This window comes from Oryzias latipes, chromosome 23, assembly GCF_002234675.1.
Source record: "Oryzias latipes chromosome 23, ASM223467v1".
NCBI classification, from domain to species: domain Eukaryota; kingdom Metazoa; phylum Chordata; class Actinopteri; order Beloniformes; family Adrianichthyidae; genus Oryzias; species Oryzias latipes.
The window spans coordinates 3,445,884-3,464,517 of NC_019881.2; the positions used below are offsets into that span (position 1 = coordinate 3,445,884).

At 40.4% G+C, this 18,634-nt stretch overlaps 1 protein-coding gene and 10 non-coding genes across 14 annotated transcripts in view; 10 read left to right on the plus strand and 1 right to left on the minus strand.

Moving 5' to 3' along the window:
- Positions 1-18,634, minus strand: part of LOC101173596 (anoctamin-1) — a 200,054-nt gene that overhangs the window by 87,301 nt on the left and 94,119 nt on the right. For all 4 annotated transcript variants that reach the window (XM_020714026.2, XM_020714025.2, XM_020714024.2 and 1 more), the window contains 3 exons: positions 13,483-13,594; positions 13,332-13,389; positions 13,162-13,262 (listed from right to left, as the gene is read on the minus strand). In XM_020714026.2, coding sequence (XP_020569685.1) covers positions 13,162-13,262; positions 13,332-13,389; positions 13,483-13,594 — 271 coding nt within the window. The remainder of the gene's footprint in view (positions 1-13,161; positions 13,263-13,331; positions 13,390-13,482; positions 13,595-18,634) is intronic.
- trnap-agg lies at positions 409-480 on the plus strand. Its single transcript has one exon. It is a non-coding gene; the product is annotated as a tRNA-Pro (tRNA).
- Positions 1,058-1,129, plus strand: trnap-ugg. The gene has a single exon. It is a non-coding gene; the product is annotated as a tRNA-Pro (tRNA).
- Positions 1,708-1,779, plus strand: trnap-agg. Its single transcript has one exon. It is a non-coding gene; the product is annotated as a tRNA-Pro (tRNA).
- trnap-ugg lies at positions 2,343-2,414 on the plus strand. The gene has a single exon. It is a non-coding gene; the product is annotated as a tRNA-Pro (tRNA).
- Positions 2,990-3,061, plus strand: trnap-ugg. The gene has a single exon. It is a non-coding gene; the product is annotated as a tRNA-Pro (tRNA).
- Positions 4,289-4,360, plus strand: trnap-agg. The gene has a single exon. It is a non-coding gene; the product is annotated as a tRNA-Pro (tRNA).
- Positions 4,940-5,011, plus strand: trnap-agg. Its single transcript has one exon. It is a non-coding gene; the product is annotated as a tRNA-Pro (tRNA).
- trnap-cgg lies at positions 5,590-5,661 on the plus strand. Its single transcript has one exon. It is a non-coding gene; the product is annotated as a tRNA-Pro (tRNA).
- Positions 6,225-6,296, plus strand: trnap-ugg. The gene has a single exon. It is a non-coding gene; the product is annotated as a tRNA-Pro (tRNA).
- Positions 8,188-8,259, plus strand: trnap-ugg. The gene has a single exon. It is a non-coding gene; the product is annotated as a tRNA-Pro (tRNA).

Genomic DNA, 18,634 nt, shown 5'->3' on the forward strand with positions numbered 1-18,634 from the left:
AGCCCAACACCACACCATGTGCCAATCACATCAATTATGAACAAAAGAACTCTAAAACTGACTCACCAAATTGGATAATAAAAAAATTAGAAAACCGCTTCCTGCTCTGATTTAGGATTTCTGCTGTGACCTTCAGATGGGAGGGTCAGATTTTGCCCTTTTTACCAGATTAAATCATGGTTCTATCTTTCTTGTACCAATGATTAAGGCTAAAGTTTGTGAGCTTTCCACTCCTTCTTTGGCTCATGTGGTTACTGGAGTCTATCCCGGCCACTTTTGGGCAAAGGCAAGGTAAACCATAAATGGTTCAATAATGGGTATTGAAAATAAAGTTATAGTCTTCTCTTGAATCACATGGCATAAATAGCATTTTGCTTGGCAAAAATCTTGCAAAATCCTTCAACGTGAGGCTCGTTGGTCTAGGGGTATGATTCTCGCTTAGGGTGCGAGAGGTCCCGGGTTCAAATCCCGGACGAGCCCGTTAAAAAACGCTTGTGCTTTATTTCTATATTCAAAAACAAAGGAAACCTTCAGTCTGTTCATTGGATCTAAGTAAGGTAAACAGTACATGACACCTTAACTACCTAGCCTTTGTACCACTGCTTGCTTAGGCAAATTCACACCAAAACTTGAGCCAGATGGGCTAAAGCAGCCCAACACCACACCAGGTGCCAATCACATCAATTATGAACAACAAATCTCTGAAACTGACTCACCAAATTGGATAATAAAAGATTAGAAAACCCCTTCCTGCTCTGATTTAGGATTTCTGCTGTCACCTTCAGATGGGAGGGTCAGATTTTGCCCTTTTTACCAGATTAAATCATGGTTCTATCTTTCTTGTACCAATGATTAAGGCTAAAGTTTGTGAGCCTTCCACTCCTTTTTGGGCTCATGTGTTTACTGGAGTCTATCCCGGCCACTTTTGGGCAAAGGCAAGGTAAACCATAAATGGTTCAATAATGGGTATTGAAAATAAAGTTATAGTCTTCTCTTGAATCACATGGCATAAATAGCATTTTGCTTGGCAAAAATCTTGTAAAATGCTTCAACGTGAGGCTCGTTGGTCTAGGGGTATGATTCTCGCTTTGGGTGCGAGAGGTCCCGGGTTCAAATCCCGGACGAGCCCGTTAAAAAACGCTTGTGCTTTATTTCTATATTCAAAAACAAAGGAAACCTTCAGTCTGTTCATTGGATCTAAGTAAGGTAAACAGTACATGACACCTTAACTACCTAGCCTTTGTACCACTGCTTGCTTATGCAAATTCACACCAAAACTTGAGCCAGATGGGCTAAAGCAGCCCAACACCACACCATGTGCCAATCACATCAATTATGAACAAAAGAACTCTAAAACTGACTCACCAAATTGGATAATAAAAAAATTAGAAAACCGCTTCCTGCTCTGATTTAGGATTTCTGCTGTGACCTTCAGATGGGAGGGTCAGATTTTGCCCTTTTTACCAGATTAAATCATGGTTCTATCTTTCTTGTACCAATGATTAAGGCTAAAGTGTGTGAGCCTTCCACTCCTTTTTGGGCTCATGTGGTTACTGGAGTCTATCCCGGCCACTTTTGGGCAAAGGCAAGGTAAACCATAAATGGTTCAATAATGGGTATTGAAAAAAAAGTTATAGTCTTCTCTTGAATCACATGACATAAATAGCATTTTGCTTGGCAAAAATCTTGTAAAATGCTTCAACGTGAGGCTCGTTGGTCTAGGGGTATGATTCTCGCTTAGGGTGCGAGAGGTCCCGGGTTCAAATCCCGGACGAGCCCTTGAATGTAGTGTATTTCTTCTTTCTTTAAAACAACAGAAGCATTTAGTCTGTTCATTGAGCATAGGTAATAAAAAAAGCACGACACTTTCACTAATTGCATCCACTGCTTCCTTATGCAAATTCACACCAAAACTTGAGCCAGATGGGCTAAAGCAGCCCAACACCACACCAGGTGCCAATCACATCAATTATGAACAACAGATCTCTGAAACTGACTCACCAAATTGGATAATAAAAGTTCAGAAAACTGCTTCCTGCTCTGATTTAGGATTTTTGCTGTGACCTTCAGATGGGAGGGTCAGATTTTGCCCTTTTTACCAGATTAAATCATGGTTCTATCTTTCTTGTACCAATGATTAAGGCTAAAGTTTGTGAGCCTTCCACTCCTTTTTGGGCTCATGTCGTTACTGGAGTCTATCCCGGCCACTTTTGGGCAAAGGCAAGGTAAACCATAAATGGTTCAATAATGGGTATTGAAAATAAAGTTATAGTCTTCTCTTGTATCACATGGCATAAATAGCATTTTGCTTGGCAAAAATCTTGTAAAATTCTTCAACGTGAGGCTCGTTGGTCTAGGGGTATGATTCTCGCTTTGGGTGCGAGAGGTCCCGGGTTCAAATCCCGGACGAGCCCGTTAAAAAACGCTTGTGCTTTATTTCTATCTTCAAAAACAAAGGAAACCTTCAGTCTGTTCATTGGATCTAAGTAAGGTAAACAGTACATGACACCTTAACTACCTAGCCTTTGTACCACTGCTTGCTTATGCAAATTCACACCAAAACTTGATCCAGATGGGCTAAAGCAGCCCAACACCACACCAGGTGCCAATCACATCAATTATGAACAACAGATCTCTGAAACTGACTCACCAAATTGGATAATAAAAGATTAGAAAACCGCTTCCTGCTCTGATTTAGGATTTCTGCTGTGACCTTCAGATGGGAGGGTCAGATTTTGCCCTTTTTACCAGATTAAATCATGGTTCTATCTTTCTTGTACCAATGATTAAGGCTAAAGTTTTTGAGCCTTCCACTCCTTCTTGGGCTCATGTGGTTACTGGAGTCTATCCCGGCCACTTTTGGGCAAAGGCAAGGTAAACCATAAATGGTTCAATAATGGGTATTGAAAATAAAGTTAGTCTTCTCTTGAATCACATGGCATAAATAGCATTTTGCTTGGCAAAAATCTTGTAAAATGCTTCAACGTGAGGCTCGTTGGTCTAGGGGTATGATTCTCGCTTTGGGTGCGAGAGGTCCCGGGTTCAAATCCCGGACGAGCCCGTTAAAAAACGCTTGTGCTTTATTTCTATCTTCAAAAACAAAGGAAACCTTCAGTCTGTTCATTGGATCTAAGTAAGGTAAACAGTACATGACACCTTAACTACCTAGCCTTTGTACCACTGCTTGCTTATGCAAATTCACACCAAAACTGGGACCAGATGGGCTATAGTAGCCTGAACACCACACCAGGTGCTAATCCTTTTAATTAAGGACAAAAGAACTCTAAAACTGACTCACCAAATTGGATAATAAAAGATTAGAAAACCGCTTCCTGCTCTGATTTAGGATTTCTGCTGTGACCTTCAGATGGGAGGGTCAGATTTTGCCATTTTTACCAGATTAAATCATGGTTCTATCTTTCTTGTACCAATGATTAAGGCTAAAGTTTGTGAGCCTTCCACTCCTTTTTGGGCTCATGTGGTTACTGGAGTCTATCCCGGCCACTTTTGGGCAAAGGCAAGATAAACCATAAATGGTTCAATAATGGGTATTGAAAATAAAGTTATAGTCTTCTCTTGAATCACATGGCATAAATAGCATTTTGCTTGGCAAAAATCTTGCAAAATCCTTCAACGTGAGGCTTGTTGGTCTAGGGGTATGATTCTCGCTTAGGGTGCGAGAGGTCCCGGGTTCAAATCCCGGACGAGCCCGTTAAAAAACGCTTGTGCTTTATTTCTATATTCAAAAACAAAGGAAACCTTCAGTCTGTTCATTGGATCTAAGTAAGGTAAACAGTACATGACACCTTAACTACCTAGCCTTTGTACCACTGCTTGCTTATGCAAATTCACACCAAAACTTGATCCAGATGGGCTAAAGCAGCCCAACACCACACCAGGTGCCAATCACATCAATTATGAACAACAGATCTCTGAAACTGACTCACCAAATTGGATAATAAAAGATTAGAAAACCGCTTCCTGCTCTGATTTAGGATTTCTGCTGTGACCTTCAGATGGGAGGGTCAGATTTTGCCCTTTTTACCAGATTAAATCATGGTTCTATCTTTCTTGTACCAATGATTAAGGCTAAACTGTGTGAGCCTTCCACTCCTTTTTGGGCTCATGTGGTTACTGGAGTCTATCCCGGCCACTTTTGGGCAAAGGCAAGGTAAACCATAAATGGTTCAAAAATGGGTATTGAAAATAAAGTTATAGTCTTCTCTTGAATCACATGGCATAAATAGCATTTTGCTTGGCAAAAATCTTGTAAAATTCTTCAACGTGAGGCTCGTTGGTCTAGGGGTATGATTCTCGCTTAGGGTGCGAGAGGTCCCGGGTTCAAATCCCGGACGAGCCCGTTAAAAAAAGCTTGTGCTTTATTTCTATATTCAAAAACAAAGGAAACCTTCAGTCTGATCATTGGATCTAAGTAAGGTAAACAGTATATGACACTTTAACTACCTAGCCTTTGTACCGCTGCTTGTTTATGTAAATTCACACCAAAACAAGGGCCAGATGGGTTATAGTAGCCAGAACACCACACCAGGTGCTAATCACATCAATTAAGAACAAAAAAACTCTAAAACTGACTCAACAAAATTGGATAATAAAAGATTAGAAAACCGCTTCCTGCTCTGATTTAGGATTTCTGCTGTGACCTTCAGATGGGAGGGTCAGATTTTGCCCTTTTTACCAGATTAAATCATGGTTCTATCTTTCTTGTACCAATGATTAAGGCTAAAGTTTGTGAGCTTTCCACTCCTTCTTTGGCTCATGTGGTTACTGGAGTCTATCCCGGCCACTTTTGGGCAAAGGCAAGGTAAACCATAAATGGTTCAATAATGGGCATTGAAAATAAAGTTATAGTCTTCTCTTGAATCACATGGCATAAATAGCATTTTGCTTGGGAAAAATCTTGCAAAATGCTTCAACGTGAGGCTCGTTGGTCTAGGGGTATGATTCTCGCTTAGGGTGCGAGAGGTCCCGGGTTCAAATCCCGGACGAGCCCGTTAAAAAACGCTTGTGCTTTATTTCTATCTTCAAAAACAAAGGAAACCTTCAGTCTGTTCATTGGATCTAAGTAAGGTAAACAGTACATGACACTTTAACTACCTAGCCTTTGTACCACTGCTTGCTTATGCAAATTCACACCAAAACTGGGGCCAGGTGGGCTATAGTAGCCTGAACACCACACCAGGTGCTAATCCTTTTAATTAAGGACAAAATAACTCCAAAACTGACTCACAAAATTGGATAATAAAAGTTTAGAAAACCGCTTCCTGCTCTGATTTAGGATTTCTGCTGTCACCTTCAGATGGGAGGGTCAGATGTTGCCATTTTAACCACATTAAATCATGGTTCTATCTTTTTTGTACCAATGATTAAGGCTAAAGTTTGTGAGCCTTCCACTTTTTTTTGGGCTCATGTGGTTACTGGAGTCTATCTCCGCCACTTTTGGGCAAAGGCAAGGTAAACCATAAATGGTTCAAAAATGGGTATTGAAAATAAAGTTATAGTCTTCTCTTGAATCACATGGCATAAATAGCATTTTGCTTGGCAAAAATCTTGTAAAATGCTTTAACGTGAGGCTCATTGGTCTAGGGGTATGATTCTCGCTTCGGGTGCGAGAGGTCCCGGGTTCAAATCCCGGACGAGCCCTTGAATGTAGTGTATTTCTTCTGTCTTTAAAACAACAGAAGCAATCAGTCTGTTCATTGAGCATAGGTAATAAAAAAAGCATGACACTTTCACTAATTGCATCCACTGCTTCTTTATGCAAATTCACACCAAAACTTGAGCCAGATGGGCTAAAGCAGCCCAACACCACACCATGTGCCAATCACATCAATTATGAACAAAAGAACTCTAAAACTGACTCACCAAATTGGATAATAAAAGTTTAGAAAACCGCTTCCTGCTCTGATTTAGGATTTCTGCTGTGACCTTCAGATGGGAGGGTCAGATTTTGCCCTTTTTACCAGATTAAATCATGGTTCGATCTTTCTTGTACCAATGATTAAGGCTAAAGTTTGTGAGCCTTCCACTCCTTCTTTGGCTCATGTGGTTACTGGAGTCTATCCCGGCCACTTTTGGGCAAAGGCAAGGTAAACCATAAATGGTTCAATAATGGGTATTGAAAATAAAGTTATAGTCTTCTCTTGAATCACATGGCATAAATAGCATTTTGCTTGGCAAAAATCTTGTAAAACGCTTCAACGTGAGGCTCGTTGGTCTAGGGGTATGATTCTCACTTTGGGTGCGAGAGGTCCCGGGTTCAAATCCCGGACGATCCCTTGAATGTAGTGTATTTCTTCTGTCTTTAAAACAACAGAAGCAATCAGTCTGTTCATTGAGCATAGGTAATAAAAAAAGCATGACACTTTCACTAATTGCATCCACTGCTTCCTTATGCAAATTCACACCAAAACTTGAGCCAGATGGGCTAAAGCAGCCCAACACCACACCATATCCCAATCACATCAATTATGAACAACAGATCTCTGAAACTGACTCACCAAATTGGATAATAAAAGATTAGAAAACCGCTTCCTGCTCTGATTTAGGATTTCTGCTGTGACCTTCAGATGGGAGGGTCAGATTTTGCCCTTTTTACCAGATTAAATCATGGTTCTATCTTTCTTGTACCAATGATTAAGGCTAAAGTTTGTGAGCCTTCCACTCCTTTTTGGGCTCATGTGGTTACTGGAGTCTATCCCGGCCACTTTTGGGCAAAGGCAAGGTAAACCATAAATGGTTCAATAATGGGTATTGAAAATAAAGTTATAGTCTTCTCTTGAATCACATGGCATAAATAGCATTTTGCTTGGCAAAAATCTTGCAAAATGCTTCAACGTGAGGCTCGTTGGTCTAGGGGTATGATTCTCGATTAGGGTGCGAGAGGTCCCGGGTTCAAATCCAGGACGAACCCGTTAAAAAACGCTTGTGCTTTATTTCTATATTCAAAAACAAAGGAAACCTTCAGTCTGATCATTGGATCTAAAGGCCCGTACACACCGGGACGAATATTCGCCAGGCGTTTTTCGCCACGTTTTTTGTGTTCACACCCAGGCGATTTTCGCTGACGATGAGTGGAGTGAACATGCAATTTCATTCCCTGACATTAGATGGCGCTTAATGTAAAACAGAAATACTCCTGTACACAAGGTGGCGCTGCGCAACTTTACGCTTCTGAAAGTCGCTTTTCACTCAGAAGAAGAGAGCAAGTATTTACACGCTTGTCAGAATCAAAAAAAGAAAACATGAATATTTCAAGCACCAGTAGCTCCAACTGGTGCTTGGTTCGGGGATATTTTAGAATGTCCGTCATTATTGCTTCGCGGCTGTGTGTAGACGCTACTTGGCGTCTATCTTCTTCGCTGGTATGTGTGCTCAGCAAGGCAGTTTTGTGTTTGAGCGCCCCCAAGTTGTGTTTTACTGTAACTTCAGAAGCTCCAGACAAGTGAGCAAAAGCGCCATTCTCATTGGTCGAGTAGATTTCGACGCGACGCGTCGAAAAAAAAAAACGAACCCGAGGCGTTTTTTTTTTTTGACGCTTTAACGCCTGGCGTTTTTTCGCGTCGGTGTGCACACTCTCATTGGTGCCCTTTGTTTAGTCACGAGGCGTTAAACGTCGGCGAAAATCGCCGGCGAAATTCGTCCCGGTGTGAACAGGCCTTAAGTAAGGTAAACAGTATATGACACTTTAACTACCTAGCCTTTGTACCACTGCTTGATTATGTAAATTCACACCAAGACTGGGGCCAAATGGGCTATAGTAGCCTGAACACCACACCAGGTGCTAATCCTTTCAATTAAGGACAAAAGAACTCTAAAACTGACTCACCAAATTGGATAATAAAAGATTAGAAAACCGCTTCCTGCTCTGATTTAGGATTTCTGCTGTGACCTTCAGATGGGAGGGTAAAATTTTGCCCTTTTTACCAGATTAAATCATGGTTTTATCTTTCTTGTACCAATGATTAAGGCTAAAGTGTGTGAGCCTTCCACTCCTTTTTGGGCTTATGTGGTTACTGGAGTCTATCCCGGCCACTTTTGGGCAAAGGCAAGGTAAACCATAAATGGTTCAATAATGGGTATTGAAAATAAAGTTATAGTCTTCTCTTGAATCACATGGCATAAATAGCATTTTGCTTGGCAAAAATCTTGTAAAATGCTTCAACGTGAGGCTCGTTGGTCTAGGGGTATGATTCTCGCTTTGGGTGCGAGAGGTCCCGGGTTCAAATCCCGGACGAGCCCATTAAAGAACGCTTGTGCTTTATTTCTATCTTCAAAAACAAAGGAAACCTTCAGTCTGTTCATTGGATCCAAGTAAGGTAAACAGTACATGACACTTAAACTACCTAGCCTTTGTACCACTGCTTGCTTATGTAAATTCACACCAAAACTGTGACCAGATGGGCTATAGTAGCCTGAACACCACACCAGGTGCTAATCCTTTCAATTAAGAACAAAAGAACTCTAAAACTGACTCACCAAATTGGATAGATTAAAAAAACCGCTTCCTCCTCTGATTTGGGATTTCTGCTGTGACCTTCAGAGAGCAGGGAGTGGAGAGGAAAGCCAGGAGCATACTCGCCTTTCCTTCATTACTAACCCCAATTTGTTTTGACACACATTACTTAGAACATTGCACTGTAGTGATCAAGCTCTCTCCCTTCCACACTCATGGTCCAACAAAAAGAAACAAACATAACAGGAAGAATAAACTAAGGTGGAACAACAAAACTGCCATATGAAAAGAAACGTGGGCAAACAGAAACGCTCATGCTGAGCCATAATTAGATCAGGAAACTGCGTCCCACAATCCCTTGCTGCTAACAGACCTAAAATGCTCATGACCGCCACTAGCCCCGCCTTCACCCCCTAAGGCTCATGGGAAGTGGGAGTTATAGGGTAAAACCTTGAGTAAGAGTGTTGTGAACTGAAGTCAGTTCCATGCTGTTTGTGCTGATTGTGAGCGCTGGAACAAATGGTCTTGATACAGAGAAGTAGAGTTTGCCTCTCCTGCTAGCAATATGTCATTGATACTATGCTGGGTTGTGAGTTGTTTAAGGCACGGACAGTTCTCTGAAAAAGTGTCTTGGTAACCAGTTTAGCTGCTGCTACGCAGCTCAGGTGACGGTCCGGCTGGGTCATTATAATATTAGGCTTCAGCATTTCTGTCAACAGAGATTTGCGTCATAGCTTACGACACATGTTTCTACCAGTGGGGCTTTTTTAACTTTCAGCGGACCGCTAAACAGCTGGCTGATGTAAATGGAACTGCCGTCAGTTCCGTGCATTGCTTGATGAAGTTGAAAGCGAAGTCCGATGGCTGTCCAGGGGTGACGCTTTCCGTCACTTTGTCGTCTGTTTAGAACACGTGAAAACATTCCTGAAAAGCAAAGACCTGAACTACCCGCACTTGGAAGATGCTGAGTGGCTGGAAAAGCTGCACTTTTTGGTGGATGTGACTGTGAAAAGCCATCTAAACGAGCTGAATGAAAGTCTCCAGGCGCCGCAAATGCTTGAAGCGTCGTCATGCACGTTCCATTTTATTGTTTTGTGTTCGAATCCTTAAAATAAAAATGAGATCAAAAATCAGATTTCTTTATTAAATTTCTTTAATTTTATCAAAGCAATGAAACATAATTCATTAATATTGTAATGAAGTTAAATTTGCACAACAGAGCAGTCACGTGACGCGTTGTTCTCCGCAGAATGCACTGCAGGGCAAATAAACATTTAATCGTTAATAATGCTCATTATGTGTTTCAAGCAACTTAGTCATTTTGATAGTAGGCTAAAATATCTAATATAGACACATATTGCATGTGTTGCCTTCATTATAAGGCTTAAATAGGGCTTTTAATATTTTGCAGCTCCAGACATGATTGTTTTTTGTTTTTTTCGTCCAATTTGGCTCTTTCAACATTTACAGTTGCCGACCCCTGGTCTAGGGGTATGATTCTCGCTTTGGGTGCAAGAGGTCCCAGGTTCAAATCCCAGACAAGCCCATTAAAGAACACTTGTACTTTATTTCTATCTTCAAAAACAAAGGAAACCTTCAGTCTGATCATTGGATCTAGGTAAGGTAAACAGTACACGCCTGATGTGTTGTGTGATTTTGGTAAGGAGAAGTAGGAGAGGACATCATGAGAACGGTAAGGAGGGAAGTGAGGATGTGAAAGGAGACATCCCCCCCCTCCCCGAATGTCCAGCAACGGTGCAGGTATGTGCTTTATGCTGTTTTACATTAAAACAGTGTAAACCCTGAAAATGCAAAGAGACACGTTTATGAAGCACAGTTTGAACTGCAAGCTACCAACTACGTGGAGAAACATGGGAATGGAGCAGCTGCCAGAGAATTCTAGATTCATGAATCCATGGTTAACAAGTGGAGGAAGCTGGAAAACGAACTCTGACAAGGCAAGAAGGCGGAGCTGAGTTTCCGTGGAAACAAGGTGAGGTGGCCCGAGTTGGAAGACCGACTGAAGAGATGAATTAACAACCAGAGAACATCTGGGAGAAATGTCTTTACAGTCACCATTGGACTGAAGGCAGGAACGCTAGCAGAGGAAATGAAAATGGAACTTTTTTCAAGGAGGGCCGTCTTGGGGCTTTCGTTTAATGAAACGGAAACAGGGCTATCTTTCTATCCGGGCAATGTCTACGGTGGAGCAGTAACTTCAAGAGGATTGCAATGGAAAGCTGGCCATCTTCCGTTGCTACTGCAGTAAAAAGATTGCAGACAAACACCTCCAGCCCAGCCACATCACCAACATTGACATGGGCTCCTGTTTGAGCTGCAGAAAATGATTTGCCATCCATGGTTTCATATCTAAAATAAAGTTAAAAAGTGCTTCTATTGGCCTTGTGTCATGAGGAGACACAGCTATGTACAGCTGGGTATCATTTGCATAGCTATGAAAGCCGACATGTAAATGTTAAAAAGAAAGGGACCAAGGATGGAGCCTTGAGGCACACCATATTTAATTTCGTGGACCCCAGAAAAGTATGTGTCCATAAGATCTGAACCACTTTAGAACAGTCCCTGAAAGGCAGAAACGTTTAAGTCTGTTTACAAGGATCAGGTGATCAACAGTATCAAAAGCTGCACTTAGATCTAGTAAAACTAATACTGAGATCTGGCCTGAATCCCAGGCACACCTGATATCATTAACGATTTGTAACAAGGCTGTCTCAGTACTTTGGTTTGTTCTAAAACCTAATTGATTTATTTCAAAAATGTTATTTTGCAAGAGAAACTTATTAAGCTGATTAAAAACAGGTTTTTCTAAAATCTTGCTTAGAAATGGAAAGTTGGATACTGGTCAGTAGTTATTAAAAACCTAAGGGTCTAAATTGGTTTTCTTTAATAAGGGGTTTCACCCCAGCCGTTTTAAAGGCAGCAGTAAAAATGAAAAGGCTTTTCTGTTCATTTATGATGTCACATCGGACAGAATGGATCTTGATCCTGAAGATGTCTGCAAAGTCCTCGCACAAAGAGGCGGAGGCTGGACTTGTGTTTTAATTCATGTCACAGTTGATCAAAGATTCAATTGTGGTGAAGAGGACTCTGGTGTTATTTTTACAGAGATGATGGTTTTAATGTTTGATTACACAGTTTTAGTTGGTTTTGGTATATTTTAGTATATCTCTTCAATTGTTTAATTTCCCCAGTTCTCCAACGGGTTGTGAGTTTGATTCTTACCTTTTTAGATTTAAGTGGAGCAACTGAATCGGGACTGGACATTAATTTACTGAAAAAACCTTCGACTATTAGGTTGCAGAGGCTTGGTAAGACAAGTGGAGAGTTAGCACAAACTGATGTATTAAATATTTCAACCACTTTAGGAGTTAAGCAGCGTTTCTTCACTTTATCGTAACAACTTAAATAAACAATGCAATTGAGAACTAAAATACAGAGACTATCAAATGGCCTCCTCACTGCAAAGAACACCAGGGAAAATAAAAATGCATATTGTTGTATTTTAATTAATTTTACGTTGTATATTGGGTAATTTATTATTATTGAGGCAAAATATGAACCTTCAGCCTGTTAGTATGGTATGATAATTGTGTTTTTTACTGTGCTGGTAGCCATAATCATTTCCCCCTCATTTTTATTTACATTTCCTGCACTTGTCTTTGATAAAAAAGACTTTAGTCACGTCCTTCATGTGACTAGACGTCTCACTTGGACGGTCAAAACGCTGGGCACCTCCCCGCTAGAATCTAGTGTATTTTACTGGAGTGTTGGGACAGGTTACAGGCGTTGCCGCCCTTACAGCCACGTTTTTGTTCTATCAAACATAGACATGTTTTGTGGTCACAGCCTCTCCCCTTTGCACAAACCACATGGAAACACAGTATGTGTCGTCGCTGTTGCCACGCCGCTACGCTATTTGGGTAAAATATATTCAGATGTGTTTTGGTTCTATGTAAAGACATGAAAAGTATCCAATTGCAATCGAATTTTTATATATTGTTAATGTTATTATGAGGGTCCCAAGAATGCAGACCGGTTGGTTGGTCCTCACACATTTTCACCCCACCAAATCTGGCCTTGTTTGCAAAAGGTTTGGACACCCTGGTCTAACAGGTCACACCCCAGAGTGCATCCTAGGGGAGAAACATTAAGAGATTCCTTCACTTTGCTAAGGACTTATGCAAACTTTTGCTTTTTTTTCCAGTCACCTCAGGACAGAAATTTAAAGCTGCGACTTCCAGGTGTGAAAACATTTGGTTGCATGAGTGTGAAGCAGATCAGTAGGTGGTATGTTGACGGTGTTATTGCATGCGTCACAGCTCACTGATCCCTCACGCAGATTGTTTTATAGCACTTATCTAAAGGTCAGGGGGTTAAGCTCTGCTTACAGCATCAGTAAAAGCAGCGCCTGCAGCCAGACGCTGTCTGACAGTTGTTGGAAAAAAAGCTAAACTGTGACCTTCAGGTTTTGCATGTAGAATCTAAGCTATCATTAGACCTAATGGTGAGTTTTTGTGCAGACACAGGAGGAATGTTATTGGAGGGAATCCTGTACATGCTTGTGGGTAATTATGTGTGTTTGTAGGAGACAGAAAATCTCAAAATTGAGAGCATTGCATGACTGACTTTAAAGCTGTGGATGAGATAAGGATAAAAGGACGACTTACGGGATGCCGATCTCAAATATGTTGTTTTGGATCAGCTGTTTTCCCAGCATGATAATGCTGAGCTGGATGCACAGCTCAATGAGGCAGCCTCCTGGAGCACACTGGGGAAGACATGGTGCTTTAGAATCCTGAGGTCTAATCAAAATGATTGGAAAGTCAAAAGAGCAAACCTCCTCCATGCGGTAGTTGTCAAAAACGTAAACGTAATTCCCAGGTCGACCCACAAATCTGCAGAAACAAAGAACGGCAAAGATGAAATAGAAAAGCTGGCAGTTTGGTTTTTATTCTGTAGAAATGTAACGTTAAAGTGATGAAACACACCGTCCTTTAAAGAATGCCACGTAAAAGATGGGAGCGTATGCGTTCATGAACTTGAGCATGAAGGCTTTCATGATGAGCCGCTCCTCAAAGTTGGTTTCTGTTTTGGGAATCTCTGAAAAACAGAATGGTATGAAAGTATAAGGATGGTTTCACAAGGTCAGAGGCCTGCAACACAGCAATGAAAAGACTGTGGGTTCAACAGCCATGTCTCAGTGGAGTGCTGAGACCACATGATGACACAGAATTAAGTCTAACATGATCGCTGTGGTGGAAGTAGGTTAGAACACTGGCACTTTTTACACTGCAAGGCAGTTTTTCCTTCAGTTTTAGAAGCCGTGAATGTAAATGTGGCTGAAACCTCGTGGGACGACTAATGGGAGGGATGGTGGAAAAAATCATCAAACTTTCATTAGACTGCCAACTAAAGGCAGAACGATTTGCTTTTGCTCACATTTTTGGGGGAACAGAAAGATATTAGCGTGTAAAAGTGATAATAAAAGTTGTAGAAAAAACAATATGAAACAAAAAATTAATGTCATCAGCAAAAACATCAACATTACTTAAAAAATTATGAAAAAGTAATGACTTAGGTTTACCCCACTTTAGCCCCAACTCAGCAGACAATGCACAACCTTGACCTGCTGTATTTACAACTTAGAGATCACAACTTAATTTTTTGGGGAAAACAAAGGATTTATAAACAAAAATGTTTTTTTTTACTCAATTTTACAAATTAAAGAGGTAAAATAACCATCGTATTTTTCCGACTATAACTCTAATTTATTTACACAGTTTGGTCTGGGGAGTGATTCATACTCAGGATCAACTAATTTGTGATTTTTTTTTTAAATAATAGGCTCATACATTTCCCCCCCACTAAAAACTGGTTGCACTTTAGTGGTTGTTTCCCACTAACACCCACTAGAGGGCACTGTAGGTGTGTGAATCAGCATTTACTACTGACAGCACACTGAACAACATGGAGGACAATCTGATCGTTCTACTTTTGAATCTAACAATATTTTTCTTACTTGAAACAAGACGTTATCATTCATGTTTATATTTTTTCCTTCCTTGGACTAATGCGGGACGGCAACTCATCAAACAGGGCTACAGAGACATGGAAGTACTGCTAGAAGCGCCATCATTCAGATGCAGCTCCTACAGTAGATTGCAGTAAAAGAAGACTCAATGATCTCATGCACCCAAACATGGAGACATGTTTACTGATGTTTTTGTAGAGTTCTTCAAAATTAATAAACCTGATCTCTCAATGTGATCCGTGTCCTCCTTACATTGTAAATGAGATATACAGTCCATGCTTTCATGTAGCCATGCGGCTAAAAAGGTGACAGTAGCTTCTCCCAACACGCGACCAGAGGATCTAGTTTATGAACACATTTTTAGACAAGCATCCAGCAGCAAATTTGTGCGGAAAACACAGTACATTAGCTCTCACTGTACATTCATAATCTGCTGCTTTTTCCCGGTTGGGGTCATCCAGAATGTAATCTAGACAATATAGCCCAAATTCTAGGTTTTTTAAAAGGCATTCCCAGATCAGCATGATTCCTTCAGCTAGTCTGTGGTCTACCATTGAACCCTTTTCTTTGGTTGGGCTTGCCAGATGTTAAAACTCTGGCTCTGTGTAAAGATGTAAAAGCTCTACTTTTATCCCAGATGGTCAAATTTACATCCCATCTCTGAGAGAAACGGGACACAGCGTACAGGCAGTGCTTTCACTTTCTGCTAATATCCCTGATTGTTTTGATCATCCCCAGCATTCATGTCAAAACAATAAGGTAACAATGTGGTTGGGCAATTAATTCGAAGCTTTTTGTTTCAGCTGTCCTCCCCACAACAAATTGGTACATCACTGCTGACAATGTTCTGTAATCCAATCCCATGCTTCCGCTTCGTTTGAACGTAACGCCCAAATACTTAAATTCTTCTACCTGCGGGAGTGATCTATTCTTAACATAAGAATTCTGCTTTTCTCTGACTAAGAACCATTGTGTCAATCTTGGCGGCTGCCAAATTGCATCCCAGCATGCTTTACACTCAGCAGCCAACCCACTGTCATGAGAACTGGTTTCCACTCCTGTCATGACACACCAAAAGAAACCTCCATCTGGTATGCAAATCCCGTTATTGCGGGAGATTCCCAAGAACTGAATGTTCTCCTTGAGGCTGGTTCAAAACTGAGTGTAGGCAGAACCAGTTCAATTCATCACGTAACTACTAGGTGGCCTGTCACAACCTGTTCTCTTTCCCTTCAATTTAAATTGAACAATTTGATAACAGAAAAGAGCACACCATACCCTGGCTCTAACCCATTTTTCTCACTTCAGTGCTCAGAGTTAAAATCCAAAAATTTGAACAGTATTTTCCAGAGTATAAATCCCACAAAGTATAAATCGCAGGAGCCAAAAGAAAGCCAAATAAAGAACAAAAAAAAAGAATTAATTGCTCCAGAGTTTTGGGACAAAACTGCAATGCTTCTGAACAAATCAGCCAACTCTGACTTAATTGCGAATCCCGTGTCGAATTCGCAATTGCTGTCTCTTTTTTGACACGCCTTAACTGTTTATTGGATCCCAATTAGCTGTGCTTAGCAGACAGCTACTCTTCCTGGGGTCTTTCATGAGAAACACGTCATTCAATGACAAATTCATAGAAAACATCAATGCCATTTTATAGTAATCCCAAAGATACTTAACGTGAACAAACAAAACTCTTATTTTAAATCTCATTTTAAAAGAAGAGTTCCTGAACGCCATGCTTTAAATGAATTTGTATCTCATTCAAATTTCACTCAGACATAAACCTAATTTAAAATATGCAGCTCCAAAATATAACCTGAGTTGTTTTTTTTTAACATAATTAGATTTCTCTTAAACTGGTTAAAAATAAACACCAGAGTCTGCATCTTTAAAACCTTCCAAATGGAATCGACAAATGTGAATGAACTTTAACTCATCTGAGATCATGAGACATGCTTCTCATTTATGCTGGTGTTGTATGTACATCTATCTGAGTGTCAGACATTTTGCATTACCTGCACATTATCCACATCTATTTCTTTAGCAGTATCCCATACTATTTGGTAGTAATCTAGTGAGATGACTAAAGTTCTGTCAACTAGTCTGGTCGTGTCTGCAGATAACATCTACGTCTTCTCGGGACACACAGAGCTCTACCCATATTTTTTATCAAGACTTCAATGCCTCTTGACCATGACAGTTTATTGTCCAAAATGAAGTCCCAGGAGTTTGGCTTTTGTTACCTGTTCTACACTCAAATTATTGATAAACATGTTCATGTTAAGAACTCTTTTTAGAGTTTTACATGACCCAAGTACCATACATACCATACATTTTGTTTTTGAGAAGTTGTTCTACAGCCTTCCACTCATTATTTAAAATAGATGGCAATGATTCTTGCAGATGAATGAACAGGGGTATCATCAGCATATATTGTTAATTTTGAATGTGTCAATATTTAATTTTCAAGAATCACATATAAGTTGCTCCTAAATATAAGTCTCATTTCTGGCCAAACTATACAAAAAAGGCAACTCATACTATATAAAGATTCGGGACTTTATTTCATCTTAATCATTTTTTGTATTCAATATTATAATTGAATTTGCACAAAAATGGGGTGAATTAAATAACATACACCTTTGGAATTGTGACTCTGGTCTGGTCAAAAAGGCGACAATCACAAAGCTGAGAAGGCGTCTCTGTATAATTAGAATGAAATTGAAACGCATCACAAAAGAAATCTATTTTCCAAACTCTAATGTCGCTGTGAAGTAACCGTCTTTAAGAAGCTGAAACTGAGTGGAAGGAGCAAGACCCTGACAAGTGCTGAGGTGCTTAAGTAGAGGTCAATTTGAGCCTTTTGAAGCCTTTAGGAGACTATCCATCCACAAACGAGGCATTTGTCACATGCATAACTGCTGGTTCACTAAGGAGGAAAGGAGATTAGTGGGATCAAGCTGAAAAGTAGTAGGACAGGTACAGGTCAAGAGCTTAGATTTTTAGTCTCCTTAAGAGGAATGAAAACAGGAGCAGTTTCTTTCAGAGGAGTCACCGGCTGTACAACTATGTTCTTTTATTGGTCAAGCTTAAACAGTTAGATCGCGTTCTGATGATAGTAGAAGTATGTATTTGAAAAGAAAGGTGGAGAAAACGGAAGGTAGATATAGTATTCTAGACATTGTTTTATTGTTATTCTTGTTGGAAGCGATCTCTGTGGCATTTATATCGCTCATGAGAGAGGAAAAAACATGAATATCCCTTTATGTGCACTTATTTATCTGGTGCCGAACTACCAGTGGTTTTGGTGGATCAATGACAATTTGACCAGGCAAGAGCTCAGATGTAAAAATAAAGCTAAAGGTCTCTGAGGCTTCAAGACCTCAAGTCAGGACAGTGTGTTGGGCAGAGTCTAGATAACTGTGGCAGAATACCCAGTATTTCAAGAGGATTGATCAGAATGAAGCCGGGTTTGGAATTGGATGGCACTTTCAGCAAATGTCTAAGATTAATTCAATCCTCAGTTAAGTTTCTGTCTTTTCTGTAATTTCATGTTGGTGTACAGGGATGTTGTAGATCAACAGACAATTTGCAGTAAAGGTGCATCAATAATGGACTGACATTTGCCGTCTGTGTTGTAACAGACATGATAAAAAGCAGAATTGTCAGGTTCGATCCAGGTCCCAGAAGCTCCAGATGATGTTTCTTCAAGCAGCTCAACAGAGGAAGGGGCAAGTTGGGGTTGCTTGTAATGCTTGTCGGAACACTTGAGTATGTTTGGTCCTCTAAAAGTCTGTTGATTTATTCCACTGGGGTCACTACGTTCATTAAGTCCAGCTATGCTTTAGGTGGCTTGAAAGGAAGGTCACAGACACGGTTGGGTGGATTCAGCTGTAATGGTGCTCCAACTGTACAGTAAGTTATTAAAATGATTAAAGAGTCAATCTATCCATTATTGGAAAAATACATGTAATCTATTCCCCAAGCTACTGTTGGATGAAGGCAGGATACATCCTGGATGCTTTGCCAGTTCATAGTTGGTCACTATTAAAAAATATACAAGCAGATGGGTGATTGGCTAGTATCTCTGTCAGATGCATCCGTACAGG